General features: G+C 37.1%; 1 protein-coding gene across 1 annotated transcript; it reads right to left on the bottom strand.

Moving 5' to 3' along the window:
• Positions 1-3391: 3391 nt before the first annotated feature.
• Positions 3392-12204, bottom strand: LOC141440493 (protein crumbs homolog 3-like). The gene is made up of 3 exons (XM_074105020.1): positions 12199-12204; positions 9206-9448; positions 3392-8465 (listed from the first exon to the last, which is right to left on the bottom strand). The coding sequence occupies exons 1-2, from the start codon at positions 12202-12204 to the stop codon at positions 9209-9211; spliced, it is 246 nt and encodes an 81-aa protein (XP_073961121.1). The 3' UTR covers positions 3392-8465; positions 9206-9208.
• Positions 12205-13517: the final 1313 nt, after the last annotated feature.

Raw genomic sequence — 13517 nt, 5'->3', positions numbered from 1 at the left:
ATGGTGCCAAAAGGCGAGACAACTCTGTCAGCCTTTTGGCAAAATTGTATTGCTCGTAGATAATGCGGTATATGTGAAAAACTTGGACACCTGGCCGTATACAAGACACTACAACATTGAAGAGTTGCCTTCAGTTTTTCGCTTGTATCTTTTAAGTCTCATTTGGGTGGTAGAATTGTGTGCGAGATGTGGCACCATCGCGAACAGGTATTGCTGAGCCACCCGCCATTGTTTATAATTTTGATGTCTTAAACCAAACTCGTAGTAAATATTGGCAAGTGGCACAACAATCCAGATTCATGACTATATTGTCTTGATGATCGTGATGTAAAGTATATCGTATGATATTTATCGCACAGTTTTAAGGCTCAATTCGCAAGAAGCTCCATTAAAAATAATACAAATTGATACCCATCTATTTCTTAACATGGTAACACTATTGTATGTTTGACGGCGGTGGACAACAAGTCGAATTGGACTTAAAATAGCGACGCTTTATAAAGCTTATGCTCCAGTGCGATTTAGGCCTAAATAAAGCCTTAGGGTTTATTTGCCGCCGCTAGCCTGCAAGGCTTTGAGCGATGCCGTGTATAGAAAGAGTTTTTGCAAAACTAGTGACGTTTTAAGAAATATTGAAAATTTTATTCGCTGCAGTTAGTCAATGTGACGACTTCGTCAGTTATGAAGCAGTTGAAAGCAAACTGGACGTAATTGATTAGACGTCCAGTCTCGCTGATTCATGTACAGTCTAACCACTTGAATCGTGACGCAGGCTTTTCATAATGAGATTTTTTTGAGTAAAGTTTCGACTACGTCTCGATTCAGCTGCTTCGATTGTACCATCAAGATGGGGACACAATAAATAAAGAAAGTTGTGATTCCCGTGGACGTGAAGTGAGACGCCATCATTATAAGTATTTACTATTAAAACTGTCGAGATACCGGCTCACTCGTATGTCATGTCTACAGGAGAAATGTGAACATAATTCTGTGCGTGCCCAGAGCACATTGAAACTTAGGCTAAGTTCAGATGAACGCGCGGTTTGAGATTGTAAAAAATCGATGCTGTCGTTTACATCATCCATGTGACCATCATGTAAACAACAGCATTGATTTGTTATATAAAACCGCGCGTAACCGCGGGTTCGTCTGAACTTAGCCTTAATGTCGTTGAAAAGTCCACTTTAGCCTAACTCGTGGGGCTGTGCTGTGACCTACTTGTAATTTGTGATCGATGATCCTGGTGTATGTGCTGCCGCCTCCGCAGCCTGTACAGTATTTGAATAAAGGACGTGTTTAGAAACATGCGATTTGTTTTATTGGTTACTCCTTAGTATCTTCGTTTCTGGCCTATAGTATTCGACCTATTGCAAATTAAAGCTTAAGCGATTTCCACTTTAGCATTATAAAAAAGGAGATTTTTTAATATGAAAAGAAAGACTATTGCGAGTAATCCATGTGGATTAGGAAGTTCACATTTCATTGAATGAGGGCTATCGCGTATGAATTCGCCACTAGAGGCGCTAGTGTAGCGTGAGGTCTCCGAAATGTCAAATCTCATAGTTTTTGGGTGAGCTACGCGGGTTTATTTATAATTAGAATAATTTTGTGAATATTTTGCAATATCTGAAATGAATTATGGCAAATATGCGTTCCGGGGCAATGAATGTCTTGTGTTTTGAGACAGTTTTGTCTTTCGGAAACCTTTGTCCTCCCTTTTTTCCGAACAAAACGGGGACTATGCAACACTGTGGCATGCTCGATATTTTTATGGTACGGTTTTAAGGTGTATTAAATATGATTTTATTCTAAACTTTGTTTTCACGCCCGTAATAACGGACTTTGAAAGCCATACTTAAAAACCTCACGCAACAGTGCGCCATCTAGTGAGACAAAAAACGATAGCCCTCATTGCTTTGGTGTGTACGTGTGCAGAAACTATTGCGGAAAACTCGGTAGGAGCCCAAAGTTGAATCCACGATTCTCAGCTTGAGCGACCATACATCAAACCACTTGGATGTCACGACTCTGCTTTGTCTGCGTTTCAATTTTCTCAAATAAATCTCCTAAATCTTAGTAATTTAAAGGGAAAGTTTGTCTCGGTGTTAAGTTCGCGCTAAGCCAAATTCGCACATGCAAATAAACATTGCGCCTAATAGCACAGGTTTAGAACTAGCTTTACCACCATGCAGCTGAGCCGATGACAAGACGCCTAAGTCAAACAGCTGAATAGGACACCGCTGTTTAACCTTTTCGCCGCCACGTCAAACACAAAAGACATGGCATCACCCATACGCCAGGCTTCTATATTGCAATGCCTAAAATTTAACCTTAACACAATTGAATAATTGAAGGTTGCTTTTGCATTGAAGTAATGGACGTATATTATAGGTCGATGGCGTGGAACCTGTGGTGCATATATATGAGTCGATGGCGTCGAAAAGGTTAAGGTTTACAGAAGAGTGTAAAGGTAGTCTGAAGAAGATGACTTGTTTTATGTAGTAATAACGTGTCCGTATGGGCATAGACATACACGTACAGTCACCATCAGATATTTCGGAGCGTCCAAGGTGATCAAAAATATCGAAACATGAACTCAGATACCTCAACAATAGAGAGTATGTGCCGATATTTTTGACCAACTTCTTGGCTGCTAAAATATACCTATGATGGCGATTGTACATAATATTCGCTTACGTAGCTTTAAAAAAATACACTCGCTGTTGCGCACTGCAATATAAAACTAAATAATTAAAATAATAATAGCTAGGTTAACTTCCTTTGGTAACTCTATAGAACTGCATCAATAGAGAATAAACTCATACAAAGTGCAACTAATTTTCTTGGAACAAAATTAAATAAAAATTAATGTACGTTCGCATTTGCACACATTTTGAAGCAAGTCTCTGAAATAAAATGGATTAACTTGATTGAGTGAGTAAGCTAGTAAATAAGACGCGCTTGTGCCCAATATTCGCATCTACATAGTTAATTTTCACTCACACCCACCGCTTTTTAAGTAAAATATACTTACAATGCAAAGGTATTCTAGAAGATCCGCAATTAAAACCACCACCATTAACAGTCATTTTGTGGATATTTTAAGTTTAATTTTTACTGTTTTTTTTTTGTATTTCTGTAATCTTGATGTGCCAGGGCCGAATTTAGAAGTCTGTGGAGGCCTTGGGGCAGCAAAGGAGTGGACAAAAGTATTTCCCAAATAACATGAGGGCCATTTGAGATTTTGATGAAAATCCGAAGTCTTGTGTGGTGGTTGCAGTACCAAATAAACGTTTTATCTAAGACAGATATCTGTAGTGCAATTTCGTACTTTAAAAATACAGGTGATTCTGCAAGATGCATGTAAATAAAACCAATAAATAAAACAACATTAAGCAATAGAAGGTCCCTTTATTTAGTGGTTGGCGTGGACGGTAACAGTAGGTACAGTCCACTGATTATTGTCTGAACTATACTAGTGATAACAGGTTTGTATTTCAACAATAGGACTGTACTTGTCAATTGACAGCTGCACATAAACTAATTTACCCTATATGCCCTCTAAAGCTGCGATATATTCGTACATACAATACATTGATTAAAAATAATGTTGTATAAAATTGACGTTTTGGTTAGGTATAAAAATTACACTTCACTGATTTCGAATCACAAATACCTATAAATGTATCACTATTCTCTCGCATGCACAAGTTCTTTTCGCGGAGGCCCTTAGAGACGGATTAAGAACCACTGGCCGGGACACAATATTCAATTATTTATAATGAAGTTCATGAACTGCGAGCAAAAATTTTATCAAAAATACCTAAACACGACTCTATTGTTAACGGCGTAGAAGCGTGTTCAGATATTTTTCATCAAATTTTCCTCACAAGTTTATGAACTTGACTGTAGAATTATTTAGAATTTTTCGGCGTAACAGTTGCAGCCCGTCTCGAAAATAAGTAAGCACGGCTTTATGACTTCGCAATAGAGTCGAGTTACATAATAAGTTCAGCAGTACAACTACATTGTATACGTTTTTTTTAACAGATTTGTGGCTAAAGGAGATCAGTTTGATGATACAATGTATAAGGTTAAACAGTGTCAGTGCCGGATCGCAGTCAGGTGGTAATGCATAATAATCAAAACCTAATATTTTCTAAAATACATTGCGGACGTAAATTTATTCCTAAAACTAACAATTAGATTACATACAATTCCAAAATATCAAAATAACTTTAAATAAAATGTATTAACTACATATACTTACTCTAAACTAATTTTAACGGTCCGTCTGATTTTCTGGGTTAAAATATTAGGGGCTTATGTCGAATTCTTACAGTCAATAATAATAACGAGGATCAAAAATAGTACACACAATATTGTACCAAGCAACCTAAGGACTTAATCTGAGAATACTTGCCAAGTTTTATTTATGTACGTAACTTTAAATACTGCTTTTTTAAATATAACTGATCGTGACTGACCCCTATCTCACCAGATGATATTCAGTACAGATGAGGCCAAAGGTCAGTAACAGCCTATTCACTCTAGCCTTAAAGAGCCCTAGACAAAAATGGTGATTATTTTAAAATAATTTCAAATATTATTATAAAGAAATGGATTTAAGCGATCCGGATCAATAGGATCTAATAGATCAGGTCATAGGCAGGCGTTCCAAATCACCTGCACAGCTATTGCGCGTATTAATTTTGACACTTGGTATACAGGCGACCATTTTTGCACAAAAAAACATCAAAATATCACACGACGAATACTGGTAATATATAAACTCTAAATCTACAAGACTAAATATAGTTAAGTAGATGGAATGTACAGAGGCGCGACGTTGAGCAAAATGGAATGATACAGCAATATGAATGATATACATAAATATTTTTAACCTTTTCAATACCCTGAACCTTTTGTAAATACGCTACCCTATCACACTGCTACACGCTTTTCGATACATCAGTTCCCAGTTCACCTTGCAGTGCGAATCAAACTAAACAAAAAAAAAAGTTTGAGAGCTTAATGGATCAAAATAAATAATGGTTCATTTGATATAATGTAATTTTCAGTGAAACTATTAACTAGACGATCTTTGGTTTAGGTTAGGATAAGTTTATTTTGTAACAATCCTGTAAAGTTGTAAATTCCTGAGAAAATTGCGATGAACCAACTTAGCCATTATGTGCATTTGATCCGTTATGCTTTTCAACATGTCGTTATAATACCTACATTGAAAAGGTTAAACATTATTTTCAATATCTATTTAATATAACAGTTAAGTACAACACGAGTGCACACATTTGAAAAGCAATAACAATATGTGTGTTTTCACCGCTCGCTCATAAGAAACCGCGGCCGCCTTATGAAGAGACTACAACTATAGACACTCTCAACTAGACAATGTTTGCCAAGTCTAAGTACATAATTGCCGCATTTGTATTGGTTTATGCAAAGTCCTTCGCTGGACATGAAATGTCTCTGCCAAATAAAAAAATCATAGTGTAACGGAGTTGGTAGAAACCAATATAATGCGGTAAGTCGTCAGCAGTAGAGTTGTATATACTCGAATCAAAAAGATCTTGATATCTACCGCTCACAGTATAAATGTACAAATCTTAAGCTAATGTACTTATATCTATATAAATAGCGTGTCACCGACAAAGCGACTTATAAAAAAGTAAGTACCTATTCTGTCACAGATGTTACCCTATGGCTTTTACTAAAGTACAGTTGCATCAAAACCGGCCTCGCCACGTTACACCTAATTAGTAGGTACACACTCGAGCGCACGCAGATAATTAAGTGTATATTCAAAATGAAACACACAAACACTTGAATTTTCAAATACATCAAACAAACACTTGATTTTTTTTATTACAGATAGTTTACCTTAACCTTTTCGGCTGGGACAAATAGTCAAGCATTTGCATTGAGGCGAATATCAATTTTGTTTTATTCACCGTACAAGGTTAATACTGTCGCAAAATATTCTTTTATATTTTTTTAATGTGTTTCTTCGTAATTTTACATTAGTACCTAAAATATACATTTTATAAACTCCGCCAATCGCGATAACTTTACCCGCAGACCATTTTAACGACAAAATAAACAATAAAATAAAAATCTTTTTTGAACATGAAACTACCGTGACTCATTCAAACGACAAAAATCATTAGAAAATCTACAATAATGGGTTTCAGTCCAAACAAAGCAAAGCTTGTACTTAATGGGAGGTACACAAATTCATATTTTGCACACAGGTATCTGCCCTTACCGGGATTGGAACCTGGGACTTCCAGCAGACTATAGAAAGGGCTACTAATCAATGAGGTATCCGGTCGTTAATGATTATTTCTTACTAAATATAAACAGATGTCGCTAAAAGTAGACTATGGTAAAGTTCCCACATTTGACGGTAACAGATAAGTACCACTAAGTTAGTGGTGGTAAATAAGGCACCGACGACTCGCGGCGTACGGCGAGTGCGTCGCCTTCACAAAATATATATCTATAATAATAAATTTAGCTATATATGTAAAAATACAATGCATTTATGAGACGATAGAGAAATATAAAAAGAACTTACACGAGTAAGACACGAATCAAGTATACGATTTTAGAATTTGGGTTTTAGATGGAAAAATAATCTTTTAAACACCTAAACTCTAATTGAAACTAGAATATAAATATTTGAGATACATACAGACAGAAATCGAGAGTTTGAAGTCACTTTCAGTCGTTTTTTTTACGCTAGAAAATGTAGAGATACAATAAATTACCCTTTTCCTTATAACTTTAAAAGTGTATAAGGTTAAAAGGTTAAGCAATACAAGAAAACAATTCGCTTAGCATACGAAAATATATGGATACACTAATATTATATACGATATGATAATACTAAGGACGGATACAGTCATAACTCATCATTTCATATATATAGTAAATATGTAGTATACACAAAAATGCTATTTATATCAAAATACAACGTTTACGTATAATTATATATTTATAAATGTATATACCTAAATGGCGTGCACTGGCCGACGATTCTCGTTCGAGCCGTCTGCTTAATAATTAGTTTAGAATGTTGTACGCTTTACTCGCCCCTTCTCACTCTTACACTAAACGGGTCCCCAACTAGGACTACAAGCAAAACAAGTACATCATCTAGATACAACGCAGCTACTTTCAAAAACCTCTTGGCTCGAAGTCGATAAACTTACTTAGTGAACTTAATTCAGTGTGCTTTAAAGATCACTTTAGTTTAGATATCGATTTGAGACGTGTTCTATTTTTCAATCAAGGTTTAAATAGTTCTTGCAGATACGGTATGATATGCGGAAATTATTAACCTATTCACTTATAAAAGATTAGTGCACCTTATAATAAAAAATCATAGATAAAGGGAACGATTATGTAAAATTGATATGCCATAAATATATCAGCTCAGTTCGACTGTTGGACAATTTATTGCTAATATAGAGCCTTTGATAAAATGAGTATTTAAGTTAATTAAGCTCTAGCTAAGTAGACGGCCGGTGGCCGGAACATTGATATATGGGACCCGTTGAACTAAATTCTACCTAGTCTTGTCGGATACCGTATCGACAGAACAAACAAATAAATACAGTACGTTTCGACCCATTTGCTTTTGCATTTTAAAATTTATCTGCTGACATATTTTAACTATTAATTTTGACTTAAATTTAACAATTAATTTGTGTTTGCTTTTGGTTAAAAACAATAGCAAATGGGACAAAAGCAACACACAATTTCATTAAAAATCTATCCGCAAATTTGTAAACAGTCAAAAATCGCTGTTTATTTTATTCTATAATGTCTACGCGCAAGTCAATATTTTACTACAAGCTACTATTAAGCTCAGCTTTCAATAAAATTTTACTTATATATAAAAAATAGTGCATGATTTTGCTCAGTTCCAATACTTCTCGTAAATCATTAATTGTAAAGTAAAATCATAAAAAGTTACATATTTTTATAGTAAACTAGATAGTGATCACCTTTCGCGAAAGTTAACCTCGCCTGTGTACTGTGAGAGTAGAATGTAATCAATCAGTTCATATAATATCAAAGGACCAAAGTGTTTAACCTTTTCTAACTTTCACCTCGAAGGTAATCACTGTCTACACACCATAGAAAATATGTCGTAATCATTTAAATCCAGTATAAATCTTATAAAATCGTTTCTTTTCCTTTTCATGCAATAAGGTGACCTAAGTTCCCATCAAAAATAGAAAGATGTCAGTGTATAAAAAATTTGATACTTTCAACTAAATACTTAGCCTAATTTCTTTAAGTTAGTTTTAAGTACAAGGTGTTACTGTCCGTAAAGCTAACTGTACACGCACACAGGTACAATTGACGCACACACGCACTTCGTAGAGTCGCGCTCATTCAGTATTTTGTTCGTAACCGCTTGTCTGTCCTTAGTTCTGCAATAATAGTCGTATAATAAACAACAATTTTATATAATTAACGACTATTTGAAATAAAATGAAATATACGTGTCTCTACTTTTTTGACAATGATTCAAAACCATATTACATGTAAAAAATTACTTAAAAATACTTTTGTATTATTATTTAATACCCAATAAACTAATACCAAGAGACTTATACTTAAAATTTCATCAATATACGTCTTGTAGTTTTTGAGTAGAATGCCTGTGAGGGACGGACAAGAAGAGACTAAATTCTAAGGGTTTCGTTTTGGCCAATTCCACTACGGAAACCTAAAAAGATAGTTGGGGTGTCTGAGCTTTTAAGTATAATATTTAACCCTTTTCCAGGCCACGCTAATTTAGGTAAGCTACTACAAAATGAATCACAGTTTAATGTTGTTTACTTGTGAATTTAAAAACAGTTATACTTTTTATCACTTCAATTGATTTTGTAACCATATTGTAAATGTAGCAAGGTTGAATATTTGTGTACAAGTTACTGTGGACACACTGAAAATCGGCGTCGTGGAATGTGCCATGCATGATCATGCTGAGGGGTGTCCCATTTTTGTGAAACCCACACCATGAATGCTATGTAAAAAAATCTGTATTACTGTAGTTAAACAAAAAAAATATTTCTTTTGTTCTATTCTGTTCTAAGTGGGAATCAAATTGGGGTCAAATTTAACCTCAACAGGCAGCACAGCGAGTCAAACAAACGCCTGTAAGTACCTCCTATATCAGCCGCTCCTCCGGCGGCGGTTTGAGCGCGTGATGCATCATCTCAGCGCGCGGGTTGCAGTACTCCTGTCCGGAGGGCGAGTACGTCCCTCTGGTGGCCCGCTTGCGCCGCGCCTGCGCACAGAGCGCGCCCAGAGCGAGCGCCGCGAGCGCCGCGGCGAGCAAAGCGCAGCCCACCGCGATCAGCACTGTGGAGGAGGTCGAGTCCCCGCCTTCCGAGGATGATGACACGCTCTGTTGGATAAACAAGTTATTGTAGCAGGCTTTGCGAAGGTCATAGATAGGTGGGATATTTTTCACCTTATCTCAAAATGGCTGCGTTTCTCCTACTGAAAAAAAAACCGTGGAAAAACGCTTTTTCCCCCTGTCGGGTGAAAAAAAGGTTTTTGAAATTCGAACGTTTTCATGAACTGGGGTGTAAATTACATATTGACTCGCTTCGCTCGTGATTCAATCCTAGAATACTAGGTTTCAATATAAGCACTCGCGCCAAACAGTTTCCACCCTTGAATAAAAAAGTTTTGAACACATCATTAAATTCCTCAAATTCATGTTTCCGTTCCTTTAAAGATGCAATTCAAAATTTCTATTTTCGAATATCCACTGTACTTTTTTTTTTTTTTATTCGACTGGATGGCAAACGAGCAAGTGGGTATCCTGATGGTAAGAGAGCACCACCGCCCATAAACATCTGCAAGACCAGGGTTATTGCAGATGCGTTGCCAACCTAGAGGCCTAAGATGGCCTCAAGTGCCAGTAATTTCACCGGCTGTCTTACTCTCCACGCCGAAACACAACAGTACAAGCACTGCTGCTTCACGGCAGGATTAGTGAGCAAGATGGTGGTAGCAATCCGGGCGGACCTTGCACAAGGTCCTACCACCTGCAGTACTTCCCTGTTCAGCACTTTGTTTTTATGTCAAAATTCATTCTTAGCTCAGCAGCCGCACTATCAAGACGTGCTAGTCTCACAATATCTTATAACTTTGACGTTAAAATACCTATTCGTGCTTGTACTTACATAGTTCTCACAGTTCAGTGAATCAGTGCTTGTATAACAAGTTTTATCTTACACTTGAATCCTGTTCTATTTAACCCTCTAAGGGGCTATTTCACCATCCATTGCTTAGTGTTAACTGACGGTTAAATGTGATGCCGTCTCCGTCTATTCGCACAAAACAAATAGAGACGGCATCACTTTTAACCGTCGGTTAGCACTAATCAATGTATGGTGAAACAGCCCCTAAGCCTTGAAGGCACAATTGTAAGTCCAACAACATTTATAACCCTTTTAGCTTATTTTACGTTGTAATGTCTATATTTTTATATTGTTATGTTTGTTGTATTGTTTATGTTGTTATTGTTTTTAAAATATTGTTTGAGTGTTCTTTTTTTATTGTTGTATTTATTTGTTGTTTTTTGTTGCAATGTTTTTTTATAGCTGTATGCTTTAAGTGTTTCGTTCTCCAGAACAAATAATAGTAGATTATTGTCGTGGCTTGGGAGTAGCCAATTGCTGGCTGAGTATGAGTAAACGGACGAGCTTGCGAGTCCGTTTAACTAATACGAAGCCAGCAATTGCTATTCCAGCCGAGACTAATATAAAACTTTACTCAAAAATGATGAATAATTCTGAAATAGACTAAACTTTTTCTCAAAATATATCATAACATTTAATTTTATTCCAATTATTTTTCTTATGCTTTCCCGCCTTTTTTCATTAAATATAAACTGCAGGTGTATTTTTCCACCGAAAACACCACAAGCTGTTTCAGACCCAATAAAAAGTCCGAAGTTCCAACGAAATATCTGATACCGCCCAGTAGATTTGGCTGTATACGACTTGTGCCATCATTTCCATGGCCTTTTTAACTTTAATTTTTTTTGTGACTGATTGCAGGCGCGCTAATTTCTTATTGTCGAGCTAGCGCGCCTGCAATCTTTTTAACTTTTTAATTTTTCGCTGACCATAAACTATGCACTTCACCTTCTGATATGTAAATAATAATGTCAACTTTTACGGACATTTTTGAGAAAATATAAATTAAGCTTCTTTTTGTATGCATTGTAACAGGTGCTTTCTATCTTAATTTTAAATGAACATCCTTGAACATCACCTGTCTTTATTCGTGACACACTAACCGCTCGAGGCGAGGCGGTGCTGGTCGGGTGCCGGGTGTCTTTAATGAGCTGTGACCTTTAACGTATTTTTCATCACACTTGCTCGTAAACAGTGTCGTAACATGCAGGCTACCTTGGTTGCAACCCCCCAAATAAAACCCTCGACCTTGATGTTCTTGTCATGAAGCCCAAGGTCGGTAAATGAGTCATTGCGCGTACAAATGTTCTTGTCATGAAGCCCAAGGTCGGTAAATGAGTTAATGTGCGTACCGCGGCGCATGCTGCGGGAGGGGGAGGGCGGCAAAGTGAGTAAGTATTCACAATTTATAATACCTAAAATGAACGAAATTCATTATGGCTTTGACTTAAAATGTCATATTCTCTAAATACATAAAGTTTGAAATGCATCATTCATTCAAATACCGAATGATAGGAATGACAAAATATTAAAACAACTCACACCGAAAACACCCGAAAGGCAAAATGCCTAATTTTTTTTCACGGGTAGGTCTAGAGTCGTGAAATTGTGGACAGTTGTAATTAACACAACCTCAATGAAGACCACGATAAGTTTTGGGATTCCCAGGGGAATTTTGTAAAATCCCGGTAGGTTTTACGCATGAGAAGCCGCGGGTAAACTCTAAAGTTTTCCTACTAGTAGGTACATATAACAAATCGATCAAATACGAGTGTGACTCGTTGAAGGACTTCACCTGTGTACAATGTTTTAAAAACAGTTCAGTTGTTACCTTCAAAAATTCTATTACAAGCTTTTTTGCTGGCTGTACTTTTTACCCCTGGTTACCAAAGTACACGTCAAGAGGAATCAACTAGCTTCTAGCAACTGCCAGCTGCCACCTCACCCGCATAGTAACGAATAACAACGCCTAGCAACCAAAAAACGCTTTTTGTTTGTCGACCCCCTTTAATTTTTTACTTTATTTTATTTCTCAAGTGAATTTAAAGTGACGGACGGACAGACAGACAGACAAGCAGACAGTAGTCTCAGTAACAGGGTTCTGTTGACACCCTTTGGGTACGGAACCCTAAAAATGACTAACTGCGAGGTGAATGCGACGCTGCTTAGCGAGTTTTTTAGGCTTAGTGCCCTTCCGTTTCACCACATAGTTTAATAATAAGTTTAGTTTTATCGTACAGTCGACTCTAATACCTTAAAAATAGAGTGCATGTTCAGATATATCCCTTCGGCCACTTTGGAAACCAAAGGTCCGAAACCAGTTTAGAAGACAGAATTATTTTTCTTTTTCGGAAACTTGGTTTCGAATCATCATCATCATCATGTCAGCCGAAAGACGTCCACTGCTGGACATAGGCCTCCCCAAGGCTCTCCACTCAGACCGGTCTTGTGCTTTTCGCATCCACCGCGTCCGCGGACCGGGAGACGAGCTGTCGGTAGGCCTCCAACAAAATGGAGCGACGACCTGGTTAAGATCGCGGGTTTCGAATGAAGAAAAATAATTCTATTTTCTAAACTGACAAAACTGTTTCATACAAAACATATAATCTTCTTTCACGAAGTCGATCACTGATCCTAGTTTCGTGCAAGAACAAAAAGTGTTCGTTCGTAACTGGTTTCGTATAAGAACAAAATGGTTTCCAAAGTGGCCGAAGGGGATTTGACCACCTTGGTCGCTCCGAAATATCTGACGGCGACTGTACATTGGTGGTACAGTCAGAGGGTGAGCGGTTACGGCGCTCAAAATGATCAACACACGACTCTACTGCCAAGGTAGATATCATTGTTATTGAAATTAATGTAAATATTACGCTACAATCCTGGTTTGACTTGTTGAGGTTTAACTGTTTCGAAGATGGTTAAACTGATCCAGTGTTGCCATTATTTCCGGTTGCGAACTTCCTTCCGCTGGCGTTCGTGTCGTCATAGTGTGTTGTATGTTCTTTATATGTTTTAGTTTTTAAATGGGTCCCACTGAAAAACAGCGTTGCGGCTTGCCGTAACATTATGCTGAGTGGGGCCCACTTTATACTATTCGATGTTATTTTTTTTTTCTCTCCATCTATTTATGTGTAGTGTATCGAATATGTGTAAATAAATGTTTCTCTCTCTCTCTCTCTCTCTCTCTCTCTCTCTCTCAAGGTAATTAGAGAGTGTTGAGATCATTTTCAGCACCGTAACCGTTCATCCATTTCTCCTGCTGAC

Source organism: Choristoneura fumiferana, chromosome Z (assembly GCF_025370935.1).
Source record: "Choristoneura fumiferana chromosome Z, NRCan_CFum_1, whole genome shotgun sequence".
Taxonomy (NCBI): domain Eukaryota; kingdom Metazoa; phylum Arthropoda; class Insecta; order Lepidoptera; family Tortricidae; genus Choristoneura; species Choristoneura fumiferana.
This window is presented reverse-complemented; position numbering and strand designations above follow the sequence as displayed.